Source organism: Poecilia mexicana, unplaced genomic scaffold (assembly GCF_051168715.1).
Source record: "Poecilia mexicana isolate PSO_F unplaced genomic scaffold, ASM5116871v1 scaffold_15, whole genome shotgun sequence".
Taxonomy (NCBI): domain Eukaryota; kingdom Metazoa; phylum Chordata; class Actinopteri; order Cyprinodontiformes; family Poeciliidae; genus Poecilia; species Poecilia mexicana.
Genome location: NW_028263384.1, coordinates 19,884,106 through 19,911,288, shown reverse-complemented (window position 1 = coordinate 19,911,288; position 27,183 = coordinate 19,884,106). Strand labels below are relative to the sequence as shown.

Here is a 27,183-nt window from a genome sequence, read left to right as displayed (position 1 = left end):
AAAATTGGTTATTGGTACTATAAAACCTGTTGATGAACATGTTAGGAGTTTGAAAGTAGAAAATACTAAGGAAAAATATTAGCATTTAACAGTAGGTAACCTGGTCATTTGGCAAATCTCACTGGATTTTTAAATGAGAAACTAGGAGTCGATCTGAATTGTTGTAAACGGCAATCTTACGAATTAATAGTACTTATTCCTGGCTATTGGTCTTCTCTTTGAGTTTTCCAGTGAGGCAAAGATAAATGTGCTTGAACACCTCATCTGTCTTAAGTGTTGGTGGCTCTATATCACAGTTAATCTAAGATTCACCTTGCAAATAACAGTAATCATTTTGTAACTTAGTAATAGTTCATGCATCACAGTTTGAGAACTACAGCTGTAGACTAACCACTCTTACTTTGCATTACCAGTTTATTGTGAATAGAAATAAGTACTTCTAAAGTCAAGAAGAATAAAGAAAGGATTTGATCCGAGTTTGGCTTGTTGTAGGACATCAAGAAAATTTCACAAGTGAGCTTTTTGTTACAAACGGTTTATTATTATTCCAGAAAGTCTAAAAAAAAGAAAAAAATCACTGCAGTTTTGGCACTACACTATTTGTGAGGTACTAAATGTTTTGATGTTTTAACTGGTTTCAAGTCAGAGGAAAAAAAAAACAAAAAGTAAAGAAAAAAGAAAAACTGACACTAACCAAAGTAACTTGACGTAATTTCAAATTTTCAGAAAATGTCAAATATATCTGAGGGAAGGGGTCCTTTCATGGACAGGCAAATTTGGCTTTTTTTCTCTTGCACTGAGACTCATGACACAGTGATCACACAATGGTTGGGTCCTCACAGCAAACGCATCACACAGAACAGCAGCGGGCAGATTGCTCTCTCCCTTGAAATGAAAATAGGCGAACAGATCAGTTGTCTACATACTTTTAAATGAAAACTATGGAGAAAAAAGAAATTAAAACTCAGCATTTCAAAAACAAAGACAATAAATAGACAAGTCTGTGCATATTTTCTATACCATGATATATACACATACATGATGCATATACTCATATATAGATTAAACAATCACACAAACAATGTGTGTTGGAAATTCAAGAGACCACCGGTTCATAGTTCAATCTCTGCGGCTTGTAGCAAACGCATCACGGCCGGAACATAGTAAAGACGACGTCCTGCACTGGACATTGTGTTGGCTCAGAGTGGATACTTGTGATATAATCCTGAGAAATGTTGTGTCTTACAAGCAGATGTCATCAAGCATCCTGTGAACACACGCGCACACATGCCTGTGTACATGCAGGATACACAAGCCAGAAAGGAAAAAAAAAAAAAAAATCTGTACAGTAATGTTACAAACTGCAGGTCATTCCTCCCTGTCACGATTGATCCTTAAATATTAAGTATAGAAGAAATGTCAAGGTGCTAGATACATAAATACACAATATTTTTCATCCTTCTGAGAGCTGCGATGCAGTTTCCATGTGTTGTCGCTTTTCTTCTTCCGGGCTCCACGTGAATGTTTGTGAATCCTTCAGGAACGAGGGACTCCTCTCCAGTGCAGGCTGGTGTTTGTGTAGTCTGGGGATCGCACTAAACAGACACACAAACAACTGTAAGAAAAGCTGAAGTAGCTGTCTGACTACTGTACTGATAATCTAAAGCTGTTTTATTTTGCTCTATGCAGTAATGAAAAGCTTTCTAATTTCCTTGCAAGCACATTGAGCGATTCATATTTAAACAAATCTTCAGAATTAAAGTGCTTCACCAGGTTTCAGGCATAGTAACAGGGGGAGACCAGCAGGTCGGTGAGGACCAACAACTGATCGTCTGTGAACTGCTGCTTGTGTTGCTGCCAGTTGTCATGATGAGTCCGTCTGAAGTTTGACAGAGTTTTCTTCACAGTCATCTGAGAAATACAAAAAAAAAAAAAAACAATAGTTCTGGTTATTTTTCTTGATGGTCAAGGGGGTGACCATCAAGAAAAAAAAAAAAAAGAGACATACTTCAATGGGTTGGGTGTCATTAAGGTGGGCACTCAGGTCCATCAACAGCTGGGGCATCCAGGTGGGAACATCATAAGGACTGGAGAGAATACAAGCGCTCAAACCGAGAACGCCCGCATGGCGGCGCACAAGGTCTGCAAAGACACACCGAAATGGATCGCACAGTAAGTCTCAGGAATTTCAAGGGAAAAAAAAAATAAAATAAAATCCAACCAACTATTCTGGTGAATTCTGTACCAGCAGAGGGGATGGTGTCCACAACAAAGCCAAGCTCCCTTTTCCTCTTCTTGGGCAAACGTGTCTTGCAGAGAGCCTCAAAATGCGCCTGCATGGGGGCGTCCATGGACAGGAAGTTGCACTGAAGGAAGCCACTCAGAGTGGTGGCAGCCATTTCTCGCACCTAGAATAGGGAGGAAGGATCATGAAGTTTTTATATATTGCTTTGCTGAAAAGGAGAAGCAAATACAACATTCATATCTTGGGACCAAAGACAAAGAATACCTTTGTTTCCTAGCATTCACTAATAATATGTAACATTTGTGCCATACAGACGGTTGGCAATATATAATGGGGGGAAAAAAAGGTTATTTCAGCAATTACATTCAAAAAGTAAAACCTGTATACAGATTAAATGTTACATTTCATGCATTTATTTCTGTTAATTTTGATGATCATGGGTTAAAGCAAATGGAAATCTAAAATTCTGTTTCTATGGATATTTGAATATTATGCAATGAATATGAAAGTTAACACATAAATGTTATGATCTCCTCATCCACGAGGAAGATCGCTGACATTAAAGTCCAGCTGACAGTCATTGTGAAAGAAGCTCAATAGTCAGATTGCTGTATCCAAACATAATGAGAAGCTAAGTGGAAGGAGAAAACGTGTGATGGAAAAAGATGCACATCCACAAAGGAAATCATTGGTTTTAACGGATTGTAAAGTAAAGCCCATTCAGGAGTTTGAGGGACATATTTAAAAGGAAACAGCCGACATACACAGACTTAAACATTACATTGTCTTTTTCCATGTCGTTTGCTTGCATTGATCTATGTTTTGTCAACTCCAAAGACAATGCAGGCATCTACAGAAAAATGTAGAGAGATTTCTGCTTCCCTCTACTAAGAAGCTGCTTCATTAAGTAATATTGCCATTTTCCCAAAAAAGAAATTTGGAGTTTTCATTAAATGCGAGCTATAATCATCATCATTATTGAATAATTGAATTGAGTAATGAATCTACAAGAGTTTCAAAGTTTGAATGAAATTACTAGAATAACACCTTTCAATGATGCTCTGATTTCTTAAGACGCTGCAGAAAAACAAACTGAAGATTCTTCCTCTAATCTTATTTTCAAAATAATACAATAACTTAAATACTGTCAAACAAATGAAATTCTACTTCTTTAAATGTCCCTGTTGAAAACCACTGCTACTTAAAACACAAATAAAGTAAAAAAGGTTTCTGCCGAGTCAGAATTTCCTGGTACACGGTAGGAAAAAAAAAAAAGAAAAAAAAAAAAAGAACAGCAAACAGTTTGATGAGATACGGTTTGTGCCCAGTGGCTAGAAGCGGCCACCAGTTTGGCAACTGGAGCACGCCAGTGAGTGAAGGTACTCCTCTGTCATTTAAGCAAAGCGAACCGTTGTACATTGTGCAGCAAAAATTCTCAAAGAAACTCAGAAATAAAAGACCAACGGGTTCTTAACGGTGTTGTTGTGAGGTGACGTTTTTAGGTCATTCATTGTCAAAAGCATCATAAATAGCTCAGGTCCATAAGTGAGGCTCAGGTTGGTATATGAGGTCAAATAGAACGGTTAGTTTCACCCCCTGCCCACTCACACACAGACACACACTTTCTTTGTCTCTGTTCCTTTTCCTCTCCCTATTGTCCTCCATCAAATTGTGAACAACATCTCCATAGCAACAGATTACTGCAGCCACTGGTTTCCATAGAAACAGAAAGTCGGCGGGGGAGGGGGGGAGTAAAGAGCCGGGAGCAGAATGCTGAATCACCACAGTAAAGCTGAAAGACACGGCAAGCGTCTGCTAGCATAAACAAACATGCACCGGCCAAAAGCTTTGTGACTGTTCTTGTAATCACAACGTATGTTTGGTGACAGGATGAATGATTTTTATCTTTGTAATCGATAATAGTTTTTTTTTTTTTTTTTTAAATTTACCTCAAGCTGCTCATCCTCCAGGAGTTTGATCACCAGGCCCCGCACGTCTTTCACTGCTTTCTGGTCACTCATGAATGTGAACAGGTTGTAAAAAACCATGATCTGGAGGTAAGTGAGCACCGTGTAGCGGGCGTGCCAAGAGCTGCTACCAGCAATCTGGAACACAAGAACAGACTACGTTAATAAGATAATTCAAGCCTTTGTTTCACAAGAGGAACAATGGATGTACTGGATTGCTGCCCAGTTAAGATCAGGTTCTTTGCAGTCGAGGAACTAAAAGATGCACTTTGTCGCCTGCCTGTATTACACTATTAATTTTTGCAAGACAGAGCTTATAGATCCCAAAATGAATCCACAAACATACTTTAGTCTCACTTTTTAATTTTGTATGTTTTAAAATGATTGTAGTTCTTTAAAAAAAAAAAAAAAAGAACCTAAAAAAAAACCCCTGGATAGATTGTTGAGGATGTGTGAAGTGAGAATTTGTTAAAAAATACAAGCGATTGATATCTTACCCACAGCAGATAACTCTCTGGGCATTTTCAATAGACATTAAACCAAATTATTTAGCCCTGAAGACTAGCGTGATACTAAAACAGCGCCATGACTCAGCATTTGATAGATTGGAGATGTTTCAAATTAGCAGGAGTCTGATTTGTTCTTGGTCCTTCTTTGACCATTTCTTACTACTTTGGAATTACAATTAATGAAGACTCATGTACAGCGTTTTATATTAAATAACATTTTAACAAGGCCTCAGGAGAAAAATCCTGAACAATCCTTTAAACGGGCAAGATGTGGAGTAACAGCTTTAGCTTCCAGATGACTCGCCTCTTTTAGGACACTGAGAACCAAGGGGATTTGATCTGTGTAGAGGAGGCCCTGAGACATCAGAGACAGGCAGGTCTTTGCATCCCTCTTCAGTTCGTCGTAGCTGTCGTCGTTTTCAACTGGAGCAATCTGGGATACAGAAAAGAGACCGTTCATTCTGTGGTGCACATATTCATGGGTATAAAAGCTGGATGGCGCTAAAAGGTCAAAGGTGTAAATAAAGGTTGCATTCTACCTTGAAGAGGAGAGGAAGCAGCTGTAGCTGTTCTGGGACGGCCGTGGTGAAAGAGCGACCAGCGCTTGCAATCAACCACTTGAGCACTGTAGAAATGCAAAATTAAAGCTGAGATAATGCCCAACTGCTCTGAATCTTGGAGTTTGTCATAACTGAATACATTTTCTGTTGCTATGACGTCCTAAACGTTTCGCGTCTTTCGGTGAGAGCGAACGGTTTATGTGACGGATAAACTCACCTGTTTTTAGTAACTTTATTGCTTGTGTTCGTTCGTCCTGCTCCTCCACCTCATTCTCCTCAATCACATGGTTCTGGATTTCCTCGTCTCCCTCGGTCAGAGGTTTGAGCTTCAACAGGATCCGCTCCGTGAAGTCTGAGATTCGCGGTGAGGAGGTTGGCTGAGTGAAAGGCAAGTTGACATCGATCATGAAGATGTATGTGAGGACGCTGGAAAGACAACAAAGCAGAAACGTAATGAGATTAACATGTGAATATATGGAATATTATTTTTACTATGAGTTGACAGAAGCAAAAACACGAAAAAAGACAATCACCCACCTTCCAATACGTTCCCGTACATTCTTGTACACTTGTGTGAGTTTGGGCTCCAGATACTGAAGCAATCTGTGCAAAAGTTCAGGAACACGCCACTCCTGCTGGGCTAGTCCACCCTGCAGCACGTAGAGGCGACTGGAAACACAGGAGAACTCTCACAGTTTGTTTGGCTCGGCAACATCAGAGTGAGAAACAGCATTGCTGCTTGGTGAATGTAATAAAAATATTATTTTTCATTTATTCAAGCAGGAAATTTAGTCAGAAGCAATTTACTACAGGAAAACAGATGTGGGGAAACTAGAGTTCAATATTTGAGATATTAAGCAAAAATGAAAACAAAAACGTAGATTCCTACAAGACATGCATTTCAACACAATGATAAACATCCTAGTTAAATATCAAATATCAGAAGCCAAGGAGGAGATTTTATCTTTACTATATGCATATAGTTTATGGTCAACACAGCATCATTTAAAAGATGTTTCAAAACAAGAAATACAAGATGATGCCTGGGAAGGAATGGGACTTAGAGGGAAGCCCCATGATATGCAGGTTGAGTAAAACTGAAGTATTTTGAAACACGACAAACAAGGACCTGTATTACAATGTTCCACCTGGGGCAGAGGAAGAACAGCTGATTATACCACAGTAAGCGCTGTCAAAGCACATGATGAAGGTTCATAAAATAAGAACAAAAGGTGCAGCTACTTTTTGAAATATTTGTAACTTTTCAAATGTGTTTTTTAAGAAACTCAAAGGAAAAATCTTTACAGTAGCCCAATGTGTAAATAAAAGGAACACAGAGTAGTGTCTTCAAATTGATTCCAGAGAGAAATTTACAACAGAAACATGGACGCTCCACCTCCTGAAATGCATCTTTTCCTACTTCAATGTCTGCAGTTTTCCCTGTTCGTTACTCCAACACCAACTTATTTTTAGCCTTACTGTTCCTGAAAATACACACCACGATTCTTTATGTCTACCTGCCATCTGGCTGAGCATTTCAGCTAAACAGCTCCTCTTTAGCAGTATTAAGCCTCTCTAATTATTTTCCATTCAGCAGCTCTCTATCGGTGCTGGGAGAGGCTCACGCCACATGACATCCTGCAGCGCCGCACAGCTGATGTCTTTGTACTCACCAGGCATCGACAAAAGAGCCCCCCTCTCCATTGACAGGAGATTCCATGAGCATCTCGAACAGCCGGTGAAGCTTGCGTGGGTCTCTGCTCTCCTGTCAGAGCCAAAAAAAAAAAAAACAGCAGCCAACTTAATCAACTCAAGTTGAACGTAAGGGAAAGCGTTACGGGAGCACGATGATCATTTGAGCAAAAAGGCCTTACGCAGGCTGTGGCGATGCAGGTGCCCCAATCTGCATAGGTTTCTATAGTGATGTTTGACAATGCAGTACGAAGCAAAGGGCACAACAGCTCCCAAAGGCTCTCAACCTGCCGGCAGAACACATTTGCATTGTTAAAGAAATGAAACGAAAACGCACCAGAGAGCAAGAGTCACTGACCTTTACAACCCTAAAAGCCATTTTTAGCTTCGGTCTAATTAAACTAAATCTGTCCAAACAAAATAGCTCCTTTTTTGTTCCCGTTGTAGGAAATTTGTTCAGGTTTTTAAATTATAAGTACATCGGTTTTATTTTTGCTTTTTGGTTTAGTAAATCAAAACAATGAGACATTTTATGCAAATTAGGTTAAAAAAAAACAGATTTGCAAATGTCTGACGAAAAGAAATACTTCATTTAAAAAAAACCTTGACACTTTTACCCTGACACTTTTATGCAGCCACGGCTGCATAAAATTTTGTAGAAATTTTATGCATAAATTGCATAAAAACAGAGGAAAAAACACTTAAGGTTAGCATTTTTATACTACTTTCATCTGCTATAAAATCACTCAGTCCTTTAGCATTTTTGACCAAAGTTTTAAGAGTAACAGTGGAGAGTCTGAAGAGCCACATGCAGGTTGCAGACCCCTGTTGCAGAGAGTCAAAACCAGGAAAACAAACATGGGAAATAATAAATATGCCTTTGAAAAGCTCCAGTGTTTGCAGCCTCGTATCAGTCCAGAGATGATCTCAGCAACGCAGCGCTGCTTGCTCTCATGCGAATCTGACACCAGCCGTTCCATGTGCGGCTGCAGCACGGTCAGAAAGGCATCTCCAAAGTTTCTGAACAATCCCTGGAAGATCAAGAGACAAGAGGAAAAATTAGCGTCCGTGTTTTCGGCGTCGTTTCTCAACCCAGCTGTTTGCGTCGGGTCTCACCTTGAACAAGCAGAACCTGCGAGGGCTGAACTTGTCTTTGCCTTTTCGATCCTCCAGAGAGAGAAACTCAATAAACTGGCTGATAAACACTGGGTCAGTGAAATGGTCAAAGATGATCAGCTCCCGCTGGAGAGAAGAGCATAAACTTTTAGTAAATGACAAGAACGTGACCTGTGGATGTTGTTTTAGTGCACAAACCTCAGTCATTTCTTCTCTGGTCAGATTCTGTTTGGGCTGCTCCTCTTCAGGTGCATAGATCAGCATTTTTCTACAGATCAAATATGATTCAAATAATTAATATGAACGGTTTGATTGAAAAAGAGCCAGGAATTAAAAAAAAATGACAGGGTTGAACAGATCAGAGAAATATTGTCATTAAAAAGCAGGAACCTTGGCCAGCAGTAGTAACCCCAATGCGTCTTTTCCACAAACACACATTGCTCCCACTCTTCCTGTTTGCGTGGCAGCTTGCTGCTGTCGTACTGGAGCCACTGGTTGTCTGGACGGTCTCCTACTGCAATCCTACCAAGCTCCACCGACTCACCTAACAAAAACATGATGGTTTTTAAATCGACTCAACAAAGTCAAGATTTAAAAACAATTTCAAACAATATGCAAAAGAAAACTAGACAAGAATACACTTACAGTACTTGGACATCTCATTTGGGCTGACCAGGACTTTCTTGTGAGGTCTCTTGATTTGTTTCATGATTCCAGCCACGGCTGATATTGCCACCTAATGGAGAATAATAATACATTTCAAACAATGCTTTGTAAGATGGCACTACAAACTCGGTTTCTACCACGCCTTCTCAGTGTGCGCCCCACCTTACGGACGTAGAGGGAATCGTGGTTGAGACATTTCACGAAGAACGTGACAGCAGCAAGAGGAAGCTGGTGGTCGTCTCGCAGCAGCAATGACAGAAAACCGATTGAAATGTGCTCAAACTTCCAGGGCCTACAGCAATAAAGAGCCGAGTGTTATTGGCAGCAATAAGGGTAATCTGAAGAAATTTATTCAAAGTAGATTAGAGCAACCTACAGGTTTCTGTTGCTGAGACAATCTATCAAATCCCCAATGAGACCTTTGTACTTTCTGCAAAAAAACAAAAAACAAAAAAAAAGGCAAAAAAGAGTTAGTTTCCCATCCGTTATTTGAGGAAATTGAATTCTCAACTGTATAAAACAACTTCTTTAGCTGCTTAAAAGGAAATTGTATTTTTTAAACAGAGACATATTGGCTGTTCTGATTGATACTTTTCAAATTTGGAGAAAGACCAGTAGAAACCTGGAAGGCTGGAATCTGTTGGTCTTTCAAGTTTCATCCTCTGTCTATTAAGGAAAATTTGAAATTTGGAAATACTGGAAGTCTTATGAATATCTCTGGGTTAATGTAAGGTTGAACATTCTCTAGGGAATACGCTGTATGTGTGCTTTTGGTACTAAATCTGTAATACAGGATATTAAGGACAATTTAAAAATATACATGCCATAATCACCATTTCTTTGTTTTAAAATATAAGTAAAACCCTCTTCAACCATAATTGAGTTCATGCATGGAAGGTTGTTTCAGCTTCTAGCATAAATAGCTAATAATCACTCCCAGCAGGAAGATTGGAAACAACCACTGTTAAAAAATATCTGATTAAAGTTGGAATAGACAGGTCAAAGATTTACACAAAAAATGTCTGGTGCAAGTCTAGTTTAGATTATATAACTCAACAAGCCGTGAGTGTTGAGGGTTATTGAACCGTTGGGCTGTTGGAGCAAAACTTACTCAACAGCCTCAAAGTTTTTGAGCTTCTGTCGTTTCAGACCCTCCTCTGATTCCTCCTCAGACGGCACAGGTTCATTAGGGAAAGGACTTCCTGTTGTCATTAGCAGTTTTGCCACAGCACAGCACTCCTCTGGGATCTAAAGGGACCAAAAAGATCAGGTCAGGAATAGTCTATTTATATCGGCACAGTCCTAACAAACGGAGTGATGGGCTGCACGAAGTACAGTCCAAAGCACTCGACCACAGTCACCTTTATGATTCTCAAATGTCCTCCAGACTTTACGACGTTACGGCCTTTGCTCAAACAGGAAGATCTTTTAAGTTTTACGATTCACAAGGGCTGATTTGATATCAGAAAAATATATAATCCCAATAATATGGCTGAAAATTGCAATTTCAATATTTATATCATTAACCCACATTTTTTCAGACTCTTTTGTTTCTTTACAAGCTTAAAAGACATCATCATCAACAGGTTATCAGAAATAAATCAACTGTGAGATGCTTTAGAAAAATTATGTTAATATAATTTTTCTGCCTTTGAAACATTTGGGCAGCAAAAGACTGATTAAGCTACATAAATAAATACATAAATACAATTCTCATAAACCTCAATGCTAAAATACATAACTTAAATATTTTTAATTCCAAATAATTTAGGAAACAGAAAGGTCCCACAGAAATAAGCGCTGCCTTTCAATTTCCAGCTTCCAGTGTTGTCTCAGACATGCTGGTTTTAATCCAGCGCAGGAACTCACAGAGAAGTCGATGCCGATGGTCTCGTACTGCCGATGGATTTTGTCTGCAAGGTCATCAAAAAGTCGCACGATGGAAGGTTTCTCAAGAGACATGGCTGAGCTGAGGCCAGAACGTACAATCCCAGGCCAAGTGAGAGCAATGCACTCCCAGTCGTGCAGATTAGCCAGACACACTCCACTATGATTCCCAAGCAGACAGTACAAAGCCCCCTGGAACATATAGAGTTATAACATAGATTATTATTATTATTCTCTAAAAATACCATGGTAAACAATTTGCTTGGGAGCTTTTGTGCTACGGAGAGGATGGCCATACTTTGAACTGCTGCTGAGTCACACGGTTGTTGTCTGGGTTGAGAAACTCGAGGACATGTGGGATCAGGTCCCTGCAGCAGAAATTGTAGGTCCCAAGTGCCGTGAACAACACACTTTGAGCTCTGCTGCGAATCTGGAAGGCATTAAAAGTTCTTTAATTTAGTGTAATAAAATGTGAATTTATTTCCTAAAAACAAAACAAAAAAAAACACCAAAGCACAAATTAAATGTAATACTTTGTAAAAGAAGTACCCTGTAAAACTCACCTGGCTGTATGTGCTTGTGGAGAGCCTCAGCAAGTCTTTCATCAGCTCCTGGTGAGTGGTTCTATACTGGCATCCTTCCACTGTCAGTTTCCTCAGCTAAAAGAACAAACATTTAAAGTTAGGAATGCAAAAACACATTCATAAGCTGCTGATAACTATTTGAATTTAAATGTAGCTCAAGTCAAAAAATGCTTAATGGCGCTGGAAAGTGTCGCATATAAGATGATAAGTTCATGACTCATTCATATGTGCTTTTGCCACTGCTTCTGTCGTTTTTCACTGTATCATAAAAAGTCAAAAACCACATAGGAAGCTTCTTTAAGTAGGAGACATTTTATTTTTCTGCTTTCAGACAGCGAGATGAGTCAGAATTCAGACAGGAAGTTCCTGATTGAGCACTAAACGTTTGTGCGAAGAATCAAGGATGATAATTCTGCTTTGATCAATTCCAGACACTTTTCTAAAGCTCTGAATTTTCAGATTAAAAACTCCCATTAAATTAAGTTTGGAGAAAACACACACCGAGTCATTTTGACTACTTCAAATTTATTATCATGAGTCAGAGACTTTTGCAAATGACAGAGCAATTTGAATATATGTATTGTGTTCTCTAATAAAACTAAATTGAGACTTGGAAAAGTAGCAAAATCTAACGACAACAACCCAACTAGTCTGACATCATTCTGTTTACAGAGGTAACATTTCCCTGTGGGACTTACCTCATGTTGGAGCATGACTCTGTCAATGAGCAGAGCTCTGATGTGCTGCTTTTTACCATGTAGCTGCAGATACAACAACATGTCAGACTCTTCAAATCACCAGCCAGTGTCCAGAACTCTAACTGCTGCGTCTTTGATGCAGCTGTGTTGTTAAGACCTCCTCTAAATTAGAAGCATAACATGGAACAAACGAGCAAAACCCCGACACTTACTCTGTTTTCCATAGATTTTTTAACAAGATTGAAGCTTTTCCAGCGCGAGTCAAATTCATGTTTGTGAGAACCTTTGAAGTGTAGAAGATCACTGATTATCTGAAAAGAAAATCAGAAAAGTTACTACAGCAGTCCTGCGCATAACTACAAGTTGTTGAAAAACGAATGCGATGGCAAATATGACTCAGTTTACGTGAAACAAAATACACCTAAGACATTTTTCCATGAACGGAAAAAATAAACTGTCACCCAGAAGGAGCAGTAAGAAATGTCTGTGTACATGAATTAACTTGCAAGGACCCAGCACATTTAGAGCAGGCACCGGCGATTGTATTTGGTCATGTAACATGTCGCAGAAAGCAGAAAATTCTGTCCGAATAAGTTACAAAGTCATTATTATCTTTAAGTCTACATAATTACATCCCAATGAGATTTCTTCTTCAGGATGCTCAACTTTTCTTCTCAGTTGAGTTTACAAGCTTAAAATCATCATTAGTCAAGTCTATTTTACTTCCTGCCCACCTTGATGATGGAGAAAAGAGACTTTGTGTCATCCTCAGAGTGCTCCAAAATATAATCTGCAAAAAGAGCAAAAAATAAATAAATAAATCCCCCATAAATGTCATGACTGAAAAAGATATAGCAGTAGCTGTAGTAAAACAGCAGATTGGTGAGTACTAACGCAGGAGTTCTTTCATGACGTTACAAATTGCATCTCTGTAGTTCTCTCTGGTCTTATCTGCAGATAGAAAGAATTGACAGAATAAGAATATAACAATAAACTCAAATTTCTGTTGGAAAATCTATCCTTTAATTTTTGTGAGATGATGATTTACCATAATCCATTCCTGTATAAAGGGTTGTCTCATCCAGACTCACCAGGCTGTGAACTCTGAGGAAAAAATAGAGGATCTTTAACAATCAAATTAATACTGAAAATAACTTTTGCGAGACAGCGCTGCATTTTTTCCAACAGATTAGGGGGGGGGGGAAAAAAGTTTTTTCCTTCAGAGTAAAGTTTATTTTAAATAAATGTATAATAGTGTATTATAAATATAAATGTGATCGCTTACAGGCCAGGGATTGGCTCTCCTTTCAGTGGAGCCATCAGACTTCCTGCTCCCAGGAGACAGTGCTGAACAATAGTGAGGCTTTGCAGCACGTCGTCTCTGGAAAACACGAGACCATCAACACTTCTGATGACAAAAACAAAAGCTAGCGAGACCACACTGAGCTTTTCTCACCTGCTCATTTCCTGTTCTCCTTTTGAAAATCTCTGCAGGCGCTGGAGTTCGGGCTGGAGAAGCAGGTCCAGCAGATAGAAAGCCAACGAGATTTCTTCAACACTCGGGACGTGCCACCGGATATCCAAGTTCCACAAATCTCCAGGCCGACCCCAGTCCTACAAGAAAAACAAACCGGATAAAAATGACACACAAAAAGCATGATATCTAATTTGTCAATTAAAGAAAAGGAATTTAAGAGACTTAAAGGGTAAAGTGGCAAAGTTTTTTTTTGTTTTTCGAACAAAAAGTACAATTTAAATGCATCTATTCCTTTCTGAATTAATTATAATCAAACTGTATCATCAGAAAATTATACAGTTTTATTAGGAGCAACACATTTTGTAGCTGAAAAATCATCTTTATATTTCAGCTGAAACAAATTTGATAAAACTAATGACATTTAGAGTTAACATTTTGCACTACACAAACATACCTTGATGGGGAGGTAGTCACAGACTGGCTGGTGGAAGCCTCCAGGCACGCTACAGTACTCTGTGGGGTAGATGAGGGCAGTGGAGCGCAGGATGTGGTGCAACAGGTTGCAGGCTAGTATGTAGCCCTGTTTACACTTGAGGTGAAGGGTCAACTGCAAAATCTGGACCAGGTCAGAGCGATACGGGATGAGCTTGTCACCGTCCACGCGAGTTACCTGAAGTTTGTTTGGGAGAAAAAAAAAAAAAACAGCAGAAAAATCATTGTTGCAGCAGAGGATTTTAAATAATGAGGAAATATGAGATTTAGTGAGTTAATTTACCTCAGACAGCAGCTGCAGATTCCACAGAAACTCCTTATCAAGCTCTTCCTCGTTCAGCACTTCCTCATCTGTTTATAAAAATAAGTTAATCAGGTAAGCAACAAGGAACTAACAGGGAAATAATGAGTAGTATATCAGCAAACTCTTTACGCCTTCTGTGTGTTTTATGGACTTACTGACAGCAATCTGGTTTATGGCATTGCAGCAGTGTGGAACAAACACTTTGAGCGACTCTGCAGGGTGACACTGAAAAGTGCAGAAGTTTTTGATGAGGTTCTAGCAGGAGAGAAGGTGCTTTTGCACGACATGGAGGGAATGAATTAGTGAGACTTACCTTGGCAGCAGCTCGACACATGTCAGCCACCATTCTTCCAGCTACGCGCGTCTCAAAGATGTTGGTGGTAGCAAAATTAAAAACCTTTTCCAAAGCCACCTGGAAATGAAAAGATGACAAATGTATCCTAAGGTAATAATTAAAATAAGCACAAATTAGTTAACTAAAAAAACACACACATATACACACATATATCTAGAATTTGGCCAGTTTTGTTAAAATGACATCAGATTTCAGACTATTGTTTTTATTCTTTCATTGTTTCTTGTTATTATAGTTGAGTTGAAGCGTTTTGAAGATCTGTAAAAGAACAAGTACATTAAAGCTGAGCACACAATTTAATATCTTAGTATTATTAGACATGTGTGATTTATTTATTATCTTAAAAATGGCAAGATAGATTCGGAAAGACAGTTCTGAAAAACTTTTTCCTAAAGCTCGAGATGCAACTTCAGGTTAGAAATATAACAATGGCAACAGGAAGCATTGAGATTAAAAATAAATAAATAAAAAATAAATTTTAAGAATAGACACTGTTAGAATAGCATGCAATTTTGTCATGCAACATTAAATATTTGTATAAAATATAAAACAAAACAGAGGTCAAATAACACTTGGGAAGGGAGCCAACATGGGAAAAATTATGAAACAAGTAACTGAAATAGCTATGGGGCATGTCATTTGGAGGCACATGGCAGTAGACTCTGCCTCAAACCAGAATCCAGAAAACTTACCTTGAAAATGTCCAAGGAGCACTGGGTGAGGATGGTGCTAAAGGTTGAGGACAGTCCAAGCTCTACTAGACTCTCCAAATGAGTCATTTTCTCAGTTTCTGTTTCCTCTCGGGTTTGTTCCAGAGTGCTGCTGTCTATCAGGGCAAAGCATCTGTACGAAAAGAAAAACAAACTGAGCAAACTGGTTTGCATGTTTTACTTGTTCATGACAAAGCAGAGATACAAACTGCCTCGGAGTTCTGCAGTAAATGCAACATCCAACTACTCTCTTGTTGTCTTAGAGATGAGAAAGGCTCAAGCAGTCATCTTATAGTCATCTTTTGTGAAACAAATGCTGAAGTATTTGGTTCTAGCATGCAGACTATTTGTTTTGAAATGCCTGACCTGTCCATGAACTGAAGCACAAAGTCCTCAAACTCAGCAGAGGCGGAGCACATCTCCCTTTCCACCTAACAGGTCACACAAACCATGTCATATAAAAGTTTTTGCAACCATCTTAGCGCATCACTGATTTACTTATGAGAACTGGTGCAAAGTTGTGACAATTTACCTCAGTCAAATCAGTTCTTTCATGTAGGGCAGATGAACAATCCACCAAAGGCACAAGAGTCACAAATGTAGCAATGAACTGGAATGTGATCTGAAGGAAAATGGTAGACGTTTTGGTCAGTTATATGCAGTTTACCCCCAAGCTCCCAAAAAAGAAAACTAGAAAAGTAAAGCAAGAAAGCAGAAAGACGACAAATGAGCCATAGAGCGCACCATGCACTTGCTGAAGTCATTGGGGTCCACACCCGGTAGCGCTCTCATGAGCAGGGGCAGCATGTGAGTGGGTCCCTCAGGAAAGCGTTGCCCACCTGACACTAGGCTACGTGCTACACCAATCATGCAGCTCAGAGTGGCTGTCAGCTGGTGGGGCTCAGTCAAAGTCTCCAGAGCAGGATATGTTCTACAGAGAAAAGTAAAAAAAAAAAAAAAAAAAAGAAAATCAATCAGCTGTTCGTTTATATTTTAATCCGTGGCTCATTTTACACCAGGACACACGGGACAATTCAAATACACAGCACAAACTTACTTCTCAAGCACAGGGGGGATGACTAACTCGGGGCGCATCAGAGCTAGGTTCTGCAGGGCCTGGGCTGCGTCCAGGCTGCCCGTCTTGCTGAACATGGCCAGCAGAACTGGCTGCATCATGCTCTGCACAAACTCTGTGATGTCCTCCTCGGTGAGCTTGTGAGTGTCCGGGATCGGGGTCAGCCACGAGGGCTTTCTGTAGCGCTCCCGGTGAAGCCTCCGAACCACGCTGGCCGGGAGGCGCTGCAGCAGCTTCATGAGCTTCATCTGGACGCGAGGACAAAAAGGACAGAAAGACAAATACATGACAAAGGGGAGACGGAGGCAGACAACAGGCCTTTGTTTGCACATGAAAAGGTGTAGGGTGTCGCATGGAGTATCTAGAGACACAGATGACATGATGGACATACAGACAAAAACAAATATACTGTGAACAGCTTTATCTTGTTCCTTATGTCTTCTTGTGCAAACTAAAATGGCAGCATTTTAGTAAAAAAAAAAAGAAAAAAAAAAGAGATGAGTTTCAAAAAGGACATCCAATCTAGTCCATATCCACAAAAAAAACTATCAGAAATTGAGCCTGTATGTTTCTCTTGCTTAGTTTTTAACACGTTCTTTACATGTAACATCAAAAGCTACAGTTAAGTAGTGGAACATTTCACACGCCAAAGCAACAGCCTCAAATAGACAGAACTCATCGCCTTGGCAAAGAATAAAGGTTTGTGTACGAAAGCACGTTGCCGTCTGTGCAGCTTCATATCTAGTGCAAGGCATCCTCAAAACAGAAAGGCATGTGGCCGCGCTGCCAGCGACCTTTAATAACTCTGCTGCCGTCTCTCCCACGTGTCCTGCTCTTATTTATGAGCCTGCTACCAATGTGAACCTAGACAGTAAACAGGCCCTAGAAGCCTTCCATGAGTACAATGTGCCCCATCATTATTCCATGATGTAGGAAGTTAAAACAAATTTCAGGAATAATTTACTTAAAGAGCAAAAAGACACACAGATTTCACTCCTTTGGTTTGTAAATTACTGGTTAGTTAGTTAGTTAGTTAGTTAGTTACTGGCATTCTCTAAAAAAAACTGTGATTCCCAAAATTATATCCAGTGCCTTGGGATTTTATGTGATTGATGACTGTTAAGTGGAAGGAAATTGATATGAGTTTTAGAAATGATTAGACAAATAAAAATCGGAAAAATGTGGAATGCGTTTGAGTGCAGTCCAATTAAATATGATAGCCCTAAATATAATTTAGAATTCTCAGAATAAATCCAGCAGTTCAATGAAAGACTCAGAGTTTGTTAAACATCAGTGACCAAACAGCATCACATAAACCAAGGAGCACAGCAGACATGTCGGGGAGAAAGTTGTAGAGAAGTTTAATGCAGTACTGAGTTTTAAACAATAACCCACGCTTTAACAATGGCACTGACTCACTTAACTATTCAATCCATCATCTAAAAATGGAGACAAGTATTGTGCAGACGCAAACCTACCCAGATATGGAGGTCAAAGTAATTCGACAAACTGGGCAAGAAAACCATTAATCACAGAAGCAGCCAAAAGGCCCAAGGTAACTGAAGAGGAGCTGTTGGTAGAACAACTTTTACTTGTTTAATCCCTGTGTCCCAAGCAATGTAGGGGACACAGCAAACATGTTGTCAAATTCAACTTTTTCGACTTGAATACATAACACTACTCGGGGGGTGTAATATATGGTAGTGGCAGCATCATGATGTGTGGGAATGGCTCAGTCAAAGTCCAGAGCTAGATCAAATTGTAAAATTAAGAGCAACAGCCAATCTGATTGTACTTGAGGTATTTTGCAAAAGGTAAAAACTAGTGACACAGAAGTGCATTCATACAGTTTGGAGTGTTGATCAATCATATAAAATCCCAATAAAATACTTTGATGTCTTTTGTTGTAAAATAACAAAATACTGTGAAAGTTCAATTATAGTTTTTGCGAGGCAAAAACTACGGCTATCTTTGTTCTCGAGACATTTTCAGTTTTACAGCCTTTGACGAGAAATACACTGTGACTCACCAACCAGCGGCCATGGTTTGATGGGTGGAAGAAGGAGGTGATGCTGTTGAAAAGGCCACTGAGCTGTGCTTGAGTCTGTTTGCTGGGTCCTCCCTGAAATTGCCACAGCAAAGATCAATTAAAGACAGTGTGGACTAAAAACAGCAAGTTTAGCATAATGCATTGGCTTGTGATCTAACCAGGAGGGATGAAACCCAAAGCACCACATGGCTGATATCGTAGGCATTTGTGACGTATCGCGGAACCATCATCTGACTGGTCCCAACAGGAAGATTTAAGCTCCTCAAAATTCTTGTGAAAATCTGAAACAGTTGGGTGGATGCAACTTTAATCTTCTTGGCACTTTGATATAGACTAGTTCATTGCGAAAGAGATCAAAAACACATGATACAACTGCACTCAATAGCTCAGGGATATTAATGTTCATCTGTTGCACAAACTGGTGTCACTCAGAGGGAAACAAACATGATGCAAGTCACTTTCCATCTCAGTCAAGGAGTAAATTCAAGAGGGAAACTTGATAGTTTGTTTCTGGGACAAACAGTAAATGCAATGGCATGCGAATCACATAAACAGATGTGAGCACGCAACAGATTTACCAAAACAAGACCTTGGTAGACTAACGGGTAGATAAAGAAAGTGATTCAGACAAAAAAAAAAAAAAAAGTGTAGCAAACCTTGGGTATGTAAGGGTCCCAGTCAATGTAGCCGATGTTGTCATTGGCCAAGCGGGCAAACAGATTGACCAGGTGCTGTAAATGTGCAGACGACTGTGTTACAAAAACAACCTAGAAGCTTCCTGCTGCACATCTGGAGCATTTTAAAACCATGAATCTACTCACAACTTCCCAGCTTGGGAGATTTTGCACCGACACCCATAAGTTAATCAGCTCATCGAACCACAACCTGTGAAAATATGCAAATGTTAGTATGACATCACTGAATACTTATGAATACAAAGTGCACACTGAATAGAATGAAACACTTTAAAGTACATTTATTGCTTAATTATTGCTTAATAGGATCTTTAATACAAGAGGGTTACTGTCCGAGATGCTTCCCCAGTATTACTAAGATTAAATGAATCATAAATAAATCATGCAACTTCAAAACTATCATGCAGTAATACAAGTTTTTTTTTTTTTTTTTGAATTTGAAAAAAGATTTGGACATGCTAAAAAAATGAATTTAATTTTAATCTGTTTATGAAAACAGCAAACTGGGTCTTGGATCTTTTTATGGCTCTCGTCTCAATGGATTAAAATTGGATACGGCATTTTCACACAAACACTTATTCCATTATCCTTGCCAGGCCGAAGCAGCTATCATGACGTCTGAATCAGCAGCCTTTGCAAATGGCTGACATAACTGACCAAGAACAGCAAGCACGTCACTCTATTCATTCACTCATTCACTTCTTTTTTTTATATATACCTGATTCAAAATATATTAGCAGCCTTTTTGAACCAAGATAAACAGATTTCAGACACAAATAATATCTTCATCATCTCGTTTATAAGTAGGAGAGGGTGAGATGTTTCTTACTTGAACCCCTTATGATGCAGCTCAGGAGGCAGAGTTGTGGGTAAGAAAAGCTCAAAGTAGCTGATTGCTCTCTGCATGGTGACATCAAAGGGACAAAGGAGAGGCCTCCACTCATCCAGCATCTCCTGGGTAGCACTCTCTGAGAAGTACCTGAAGAAATAAAGGAAATCAAAATCTGAATTATTTCTGTTACAACATATCAATTAAAAACGGGCAGGGAAAAGAAGGCATGATTCAAAATGATATGAATGAGGCGCTGAGTAAAGATCGTGCTCTTTTAAACAAGAATACAAACAGATGCTAAATATTAAACAGAAAGAAGGCAGGTGTTATTAATCGACTGGCCCTCTTTGCCAGCAGAAAGTAGAATGAAAAAAAGCACTTTCAACATTTTGCTACACTTCCACCAATACAGTTTTGAGACTGTTATCGCAAAAATCCACACAACATGATTCATAATGATAGATTTCATATTTATTCAAACCAATCGCTTAATATTTCTGGTACAGTACCTCTAGCAGCAAAATCTCTGACAAAATCTCTCTAGAGGTTTCAAGAAATTTTGTTTCATTTCTTTCTTGACTGCTACTGCTCAAGTGAAATCGCCACAATTCAATTTGTAGGAATCACATGTAACTGACCTCAGCTATCATGAATACTTGCGTGAATGTTAGATTTAAGTATTTCGATTATTTTTATTACAACAATGTCTAAACGGTTTCTTCACTTGGCCTTTCCTAACATAAAAGTGTGAACATTTTCTGGTGGCACTGAATCACCAACAAAGCCATAATGTCGCAGGTTCCCTGCATGTTTCTGGTCACATTATATCTGCATGAAAAATGAAGCACATGTGGTTGAACGACACTGCAGTTTCTAGCATTTCAATATGGGACTACAGGGTATTCCATGGTAACATTTTTTTTTTTACATTACCAAGTGTTTAAAATCAGTGATCTTCTTCACTTAACATTAAAGGCTCTTTCCCCGACTAACTACTGATCCCAAGAGTCTGACCAGCACACAACAAAAAGACTCCCTCTTCTCGCAGTTACAGGAACTCCAACTGAAGACAGAATTAGGTGAGGTAATAGGCTTATCTTCCTCCGGTAATGCAAACTAAGGTACAAGTCCGACAGCTTGCCTAAGATACCTGCATGGACACAGCTCTGGACTTGCTGTTGACAACACCAGAAATAAAGTTTGAGACTAAACAACATAACACAGTTTGTTGAAATTACCTCGTCAGCCTTTAAATTCACCCCTCAACCAACCCATTAAAAAAACAAACAAAAAAAAAAAAAACTGAAATGACACAAGATGATGAAGATATTTAAAATGGACTTACGGTCTGCAGTTTTTCACCAGTGTTTTTAACACGCTTTCCACTGAGCTAAAATGAAAGGAAACAAAACAGACATTACTAACTTCTCACTGTAGCACTGCTGTTAGTAAAGCTCCTTTCACCACACAAATGCAATTTATACTTTACATGCACAAAATCCCTCCAATAAATTAAATCAAGATTTTGAAAGAATAACATAGGATAAAGTAATTAAATGTAATCAATTCAATTAAAGACATACAGAAGATGATGTTCAACCATCACACAACTGCTATGCCATTTTATAGCCTATTGCTAACAAGGCATGCGTTTCATAGGGTGACTTGAATATAAAGGTGTGTGTGCAGTAGTATGAGAATGCCTACATTAAAGAACAGAAAGAATGCAAATTCAACTTACAATATGACAAGTGCGGGATTCAAATTACCTCACTTTCTGACATATACTGTGTCTCACAGTTATTTGAGTGACATAGATAATAATCGTGGCTATTGAGCAAATCCAGAACATGTTTAGTAAAGCAGGAATAGCAAAATTCACTGCAAGCCAGCAGAGCATATGTGACCTGACAGAACACACGCAATCATTATGTGCTCAAATGGCAAGGTTATGTTATCTTTAGATGCACCAATCAATTTCCCAGCGATGGGAATCAGTCAATGTTCCTATGATTGACTGAAATTATGTATAAAATCATAAAAAAACAATAATTTTACTATTACTTCTACTGTTCATTGGTATCCAAATTAAGTTAATCTCCCATCTATAAGTACATCCACTGGACGTACTATGATGCACTTTAAATTTGGCACAAAAATGCTTCAGATTTGGAATAAGCTTTGATACTTTGATGAATATAATTTTGTAATTCTCATTTTCTAGATTCAAAACTATTTCCTGCAGCACATTTCTTGTCTTATGAGTTTAAGGTTTTAAAACATACAAAGCGAACCAAAAAAAAAAAAAAAAATCAAAATTGAAATCAGCAGGTCTGACTGGCGCATCTTTACTCATCATTAAAGTCCCATAATGTGCCATAAACATTAGTTTCGGCATCGTATTCCATATTTTGTTGCATTACATCATTGTAGTCTTTTTAAAACCTAAAGAAATCCTAGATAAAAGTCCCTAAAATTCTCTAAAAGGTTGCTCAAGAGGACAGATAAAAAAAAAAACATGTTAGCTGCAGTGCGACAGTCTCCCATATGAGTGAAATGTTAACATTGATGAATGTTCTCTTCTCAATAATAAACTGCAAATATGTTTTTTTTTGTCTTTGCATGCAGCAGGTACATAGCAACATCCAGCCATTTGTAAAGTTTCAAAATAACACACAAAGAAGTATTGTTCTTACCACCTCTGAACCAGTTTTAACATTACTTGTTTAGCAGAAGAACGAGGGGATGGAGAACTGGATGTAAAAGAAGACAAAGGCATAAAGAACAATTGGAGCGCATGACAGGGAGCCAATTGCTCAAAACAGAGTGTGATGAGAGTAATCTGGGTTTTTTTTGTAGATTAGTGTGATTTAGTTTTTTTGGAAGGTGTAAACAAGCAATCAGCTAAAGCAGTTTGCTTTTTCAATCATACAATGTTCCCATAGCACCATAAAAGAGCACCTCGCACTGCTTGCCACAGAGCACATCTAAAGAATATTTCAGAAGATTATTCAAAACTAATATTTCTCAAAAAAACAAAAAAAAAAAAAACAGTGTGAAATCAAAGCTTCATAGTAGAAACTGATCATTGTACCAGGCTTAGGAAGGGATCTCAGGGAAAACATAATCCAGTTGCTGCCATTCATTTGACCCAATTAAGGAAAACAATTGCTCTTTATTGAAACGGCCAAATAACGAATTTGGGTATGAAAAGATATGTTTATGAAAGTTTTAATCTTAAAATATAAGCATATTTATCAAAGCATTAAGTATCTAAAAAAAAAGATTACAGCTCAATTTAAAACATAAATTATAGAACTGTAAGAAGTTACTAAGTAAAGAAGATTACAGTGAGATTTTAATGAGACCGGTTACCTAATGCAGAATCAGAGCCTAAAAATAAAAACTGCACCCTTTACGTTTTGTAGCTAGTTCGACAGATGGCAATACATCTTCCAAATCCAATCTTACCCATTTTTTTAAAAAGAGCTTTTTATGACAACTAACTAATCACTGAACTGATGCATACTTAGGGAACCAGTTAAGACCCAGATGTTCTGTCTTTGAGAACAGAATCCGGTCGTGCAGCTCATACAGCGGTCTCCACGGCAGCTCAAGGTCCTCCCTCGACAGCAGCTCTTTTTTTCTGTCAGATCAATGACACATGGATAAGAACATCAGTGCAGATGATACACAGAATGGTTCGAAATTTGGACAAAGATTTCAGCATGCATCATTTTTGTTGTGCTGACAGTTCTTGGGATATTGTGATTACATTGTAACTGTGACAAAAACCATGGAAGAAAATATATTCAGAATTATATTCACTATGAAATCAAAAAGGAGAGAAGAACATGCTCATTTGTCTAAAAAACAGATGGCATCAATTTAAAATAAACCAATTTGGATAATTCATTGGAAATGGAAAAAAGTCAACAATAATTACAAAGGTAGGTCTTAAAATTCAATAATACAGACAGCAAGTATGACCTAACAGGAAATACACAGGGCACCTTCCTCAAATGGAGAACAGATTGCAAATAGTACAATAAACTTAACTTGGAAAACATATTTGCACTTTTAAACAGTTAATGTAGGCATATTGTTAGTTGAGAAGGTTTCATTGTGATTTTGTCCAGATCTCCTGGCTCTGCATCCATTCTTACTTGAGAAGGTTGATAAGTAGGCGAGCGAGGCCTTGCATCATGCTGATCTCCAGCTTGGGGATCGTCACTAGCTCGTACAGCAACTTGATGAACAGCACATGGTCTTCTTTGCTGAATTTCCGTCCATAGAGTCTCATGTACCTTTAGATGAAGGACAAATTAGAAATAATTACTTAACGTTTAACAGATTGTAAGACAGCTCAAGAGTGACATCCAAATTAAAATTGTGTTACTATTTAAAATAATCAACTGAACAGGAAACCAAATGAGAGCTCAGTAAAAAAAAAATAATAATAATAATTAAACTAATGTAAAACTCTGGTTTTTGTGAGCTGCAGTATAAAAACTGCTAAAGATATTTTAATAAGATACCAGAGTGATCAGGGATTTCTCCACCTGCGTATAGCATAGCACTGCCCTTCTCTAACCTGTTGCTGCACACTGCTGGTCAGCTGGCTATAACAGGGCTAATTACACTTTTCTCTCGCTTAAAAGAAAGAAAAAAAACTGTAAGTTTGTAAATATTCCCCATCAAAGTAACCCCAAAAAGTGGAAAATAGAAGACCGTCACACATTACTCCTCTAAAGGTAAAGCTGTTTAATAATGGCAGGTGACAAGAACTGACCAGCATGCCAACAACAGCAGTGAAATAATTTTGCTAGTCCCAATTGAATATACTTGTGTTACTTTCTAGAGAGTGGAACAACAAGTAAAAGTGCAATACATTTGACAGTAAGCATGTAAAAGCAATGGAAAACAATGCTTACCAAAAACATTTTTGTTTAAGTCTATTTAAACTTTTGAATGACAATTTAAATAATAAATAAATAAATAAATACATGTTTCAATCTAGTTTAGTTGAAACACCAATGCACTGAAAAGCATTGGTATATTCAAGTCAAGGTTATTGTGCCATGAAAATCAATACTGGCTTATGCCTGTTTACGTGTTTATAGTTTCTGATAAAATTTGGATTCTTTGCCTAAAAGATGAAAATGCAAACGTTAGAGATGTGTGAATATTTAGCAAACATTTGCTTTGATGAAGTTGACTGGTAAACTATTGACATATAATAAAAGAAAAAGCGAGATTTAGAGTCAAAAGATGCTGTTTTCCCACCATGATGACGCTGCAAATTGAAAGCTTTGTTTATTTTGGAAGGAACCAGGTGGGGAAGTTTCAAATAAAGCCTATAAGTCAACATTCAGTTGGGTGAGGGGTCATCCTTATGGGTGATTCAAAAAGTAATGAGCAGAATAAATTACCAAAAGCACAGCGAAAGCTACAATGACCTAGCACCTCTAGACTGGGTCATGTAAGCGTGTGTTAACAGTCCCAACCCTGATTATGAAACCGATAAGTATCCTAATCAGAAGCATAGAACACATTTTCTTTATTGGGAATTCACCGCTGTGTGACATTTTAGATGTCATAAAAGAACGCCATGCTACAAAGCGACTACTTCTAAAGTTGTATTGCAAAATAAACAATTTGAAGTCGATCAAAGAACAGAATTAGTATAAACATTACACATACCAAACAACCACTTAAATGCTGGACACTATATATTCGTTAGTTATGAGACTACCTGCATCCCTAGATGACATTAAAGGAAACATAGTTAGGTGAAAAAAACATAACTGTAATATTTGTGCGGTACTTACGTTGAAAGTTTTCTTGTCCAAAATAACACACCGGGCCATATTTCTCTCAGCTGTACAGCTCGGCCCAAGTTCCCCTTTATTCTGCTCAAAATCTCACTGGATTCATCATCTAGCTTGTCCGCGTACGGTAAAAGTTTGTTGTATACGATGTCTTTTTGAGGAACAAAACCTAATGTGTCTGACTGAGCCTTCTTCATTTTACAACTTCCAACCGGCTAGCTGCGTTATGCTAGCAATTTCTCTTCCCTTCGGTCAGGTTTTCGGAGCACGATGGTTTGCTACCCGGTTAAAATAATGTCTGTCGGCTCCCCAGTAGCTACTTTACCGGCTGAAAAGTGAGGTTGTTGTGGCCCGCACAGTACCAAGTTAGGAGATTCACAAGTTGATGACACGCTAGCTTGTCATGTATCTTAAGTTAAACCAGCTCCCTTGAAAAACACAACACTACCGGCGTCATTTTAAAAAAGATATAAATGTTCCTGAAAACACAACGTTGAGAAAAATAAAACGCCCCGTCACCGGGTTTCCTCCCGTTCAAGCAACGTAATACCAAAACCCTGTTACCAAGCTAACGGTCTAGCTAAAGTTAGCTCTGTACTACAAAAGCACTGTCATATCCCAAGGTCTGTCAACGTCAACTGATTCATCCAACTACTGCAACGCTCACTGCAGACGAAACCTGGCTATTGGTGTTTCGTCGAAAAATGCGACCCTGCTAGAAAAAGAACCAGGAAGGCCCGTTTCATACCATTTAAAGTCAAAAGTGCCAAACTGAGCTGTGCTCAGGCGAGGTTAACATTTTTCATTTAAGTCTATTTCGGAATCACGAAATTATGAATAAAAATACACTTTATTCATAATGCCAGAATGCATGACCTGTAATTTCAGTTTGCCTCTATAAATTACATTTCCAAAAGCAATTAACACCCTGAACGCTCACACGCACTAATTATATGGTGGTTATATGTGTATGTAAATGTATTTGAATAATATAGTAAATAATTTATATATCACCTCATTTATGTTTACGTTTTATATATTTGCTACATTGTTTACAGTGTTGACTTCTATGTACACGTGTACGGCGATGAATAATTAGTTGATAATGATATTTTAATCTAAAAGCGTGGAAAAGTGCTTCCGACTGCACGGCGAGATTCCGACATCACGATACTGCTTTTTTTAATTTAATTTTTATTATTATTATTATTACATATTGTTTTTTTCTCTTTTCAATTTGATCTTAAAATAAAGTTTAATAATAAAAAAAACCCGCTTGCGATTTTTTCCAAAAATAACTTTCCACTCACAGCATAGCGGACGACAATGAAGTGCTTAGTTTAACATGAGTACTCTTTTCAGCACAACACCGGCAGGCCCGACACCGGCTACACAATACGTGCGTCATATCCGCCTGCTTCCACATGAACTACGCTTC

The 27,183-nt window shown here is 38.4% G+C and overlaps 1 protein-coding gene across 1 annotated transcript; it reads right to left on the bottom strand.

The window, feature by feature from the left end:
- Nucleotides 1–519: 519 nt before the first annotated feature.
- Nucleotides 520–26,398, bottom strand: psme4a (proteasome activator subunit 4a). The gene is made up of 47 exons (XM_088013520.1): nucleotides 25,746–26,398; nucleotides 24,081–24,221; nucleotides 23,444–23,560; nucleotides 21,260–21,304; nucleotides 19,912–20,061; nucleotides 19,209–19,272; nucleotides 19,044–19,118; nucleotides 18,546–18,668; nucleotides 18,367–18,459; nucleotides 16,320–16,585; nucleotides 16,007–16,193; nucleotides 15,795–15,884; nucleotides 15,629–15,693; nucleotides 15,245–15,395; nucleotides 14,511–14,609; nucleotides 14,353–14,422; nucleotides 14,177–14,244; nucleotides 13,856–14,071; nucleotides 13,381–13,538; nucleotides 13,210–13,305; nucleotides 12,973–13,028; nucleotides 12,819–12,875; nucleotides 12,659–12,714; nucleotides 12,137–12,235; nucleotides 11,925–11,987; nucleotides 11,206–11,301; nucleotides 10,941–11,072; nucleotides 10,625–10,834; nucleotides 9,867–10,003; nucleotides 9,132–9,185; nucleotides 8,918–9,047; nucleotides 8,735–8,825; nucleotides 8,480–8,633; nucleotides 8,288–8,357; nucleotides 8,090–8,215; nucleotides 7,852–8,004; nucleotides 7,156–7,260; nucleotides 6,955–7,046; nucleotides 5,819–5,950; nucleotides 5,499–5,707; nucleotides 5,261–5,346; nucleotides 5,026–5,154; nucleotides 4,195–4,350; nucleotides 2,246–2,408; nucleotides 2,009–2,142; nucleotides 1,771–1,911; nucleotides 520–1,595 (listed from the first exon to the last, which is right to left on the bottom strand). The coding sequence occupies exons 1-46, from the start codon at nucleotides 25,940–25,942 to the stop codon at nucleotides 1,777–1,779; spliced, it is 5,496 nt and encodes a 1,831-aa protein (XP_087869646.1). The 5' UTR covers nucleotides 25,943–26,398; the 3' UTR covers nucleotides 520–1,595; nucleotides 1,771–1,776.
- Nucleotides 26,399–27,183: the final 785 nt, after the last annotated feature.

Excerpts from the sequence above, each read along its gene's own strand:
- psme4a (XM_088013520.1), bottom strand. The coding sequence starts at position 25,942 with ATGAAGAAGGCTCAGTCAGACACATTAGGTTTTGTTCCTCAAAAAGAC. Across the intron at positions 11,302-11,924 it reads GAGTCATGCTCCAACATGAG|CTGAGGAAACTGACAGTGGA; the intron begins GTAAGTCCCACA and ends TTGTTCTTTTAG. Across the intron at positions 10,835-10,940 it reads TGACTCAGCAGCAGTTCAAA|GGGGCTTTGTACTGTCTGCT; the intron begins GTATGGCCATCC and ends TATATGTTCCAG.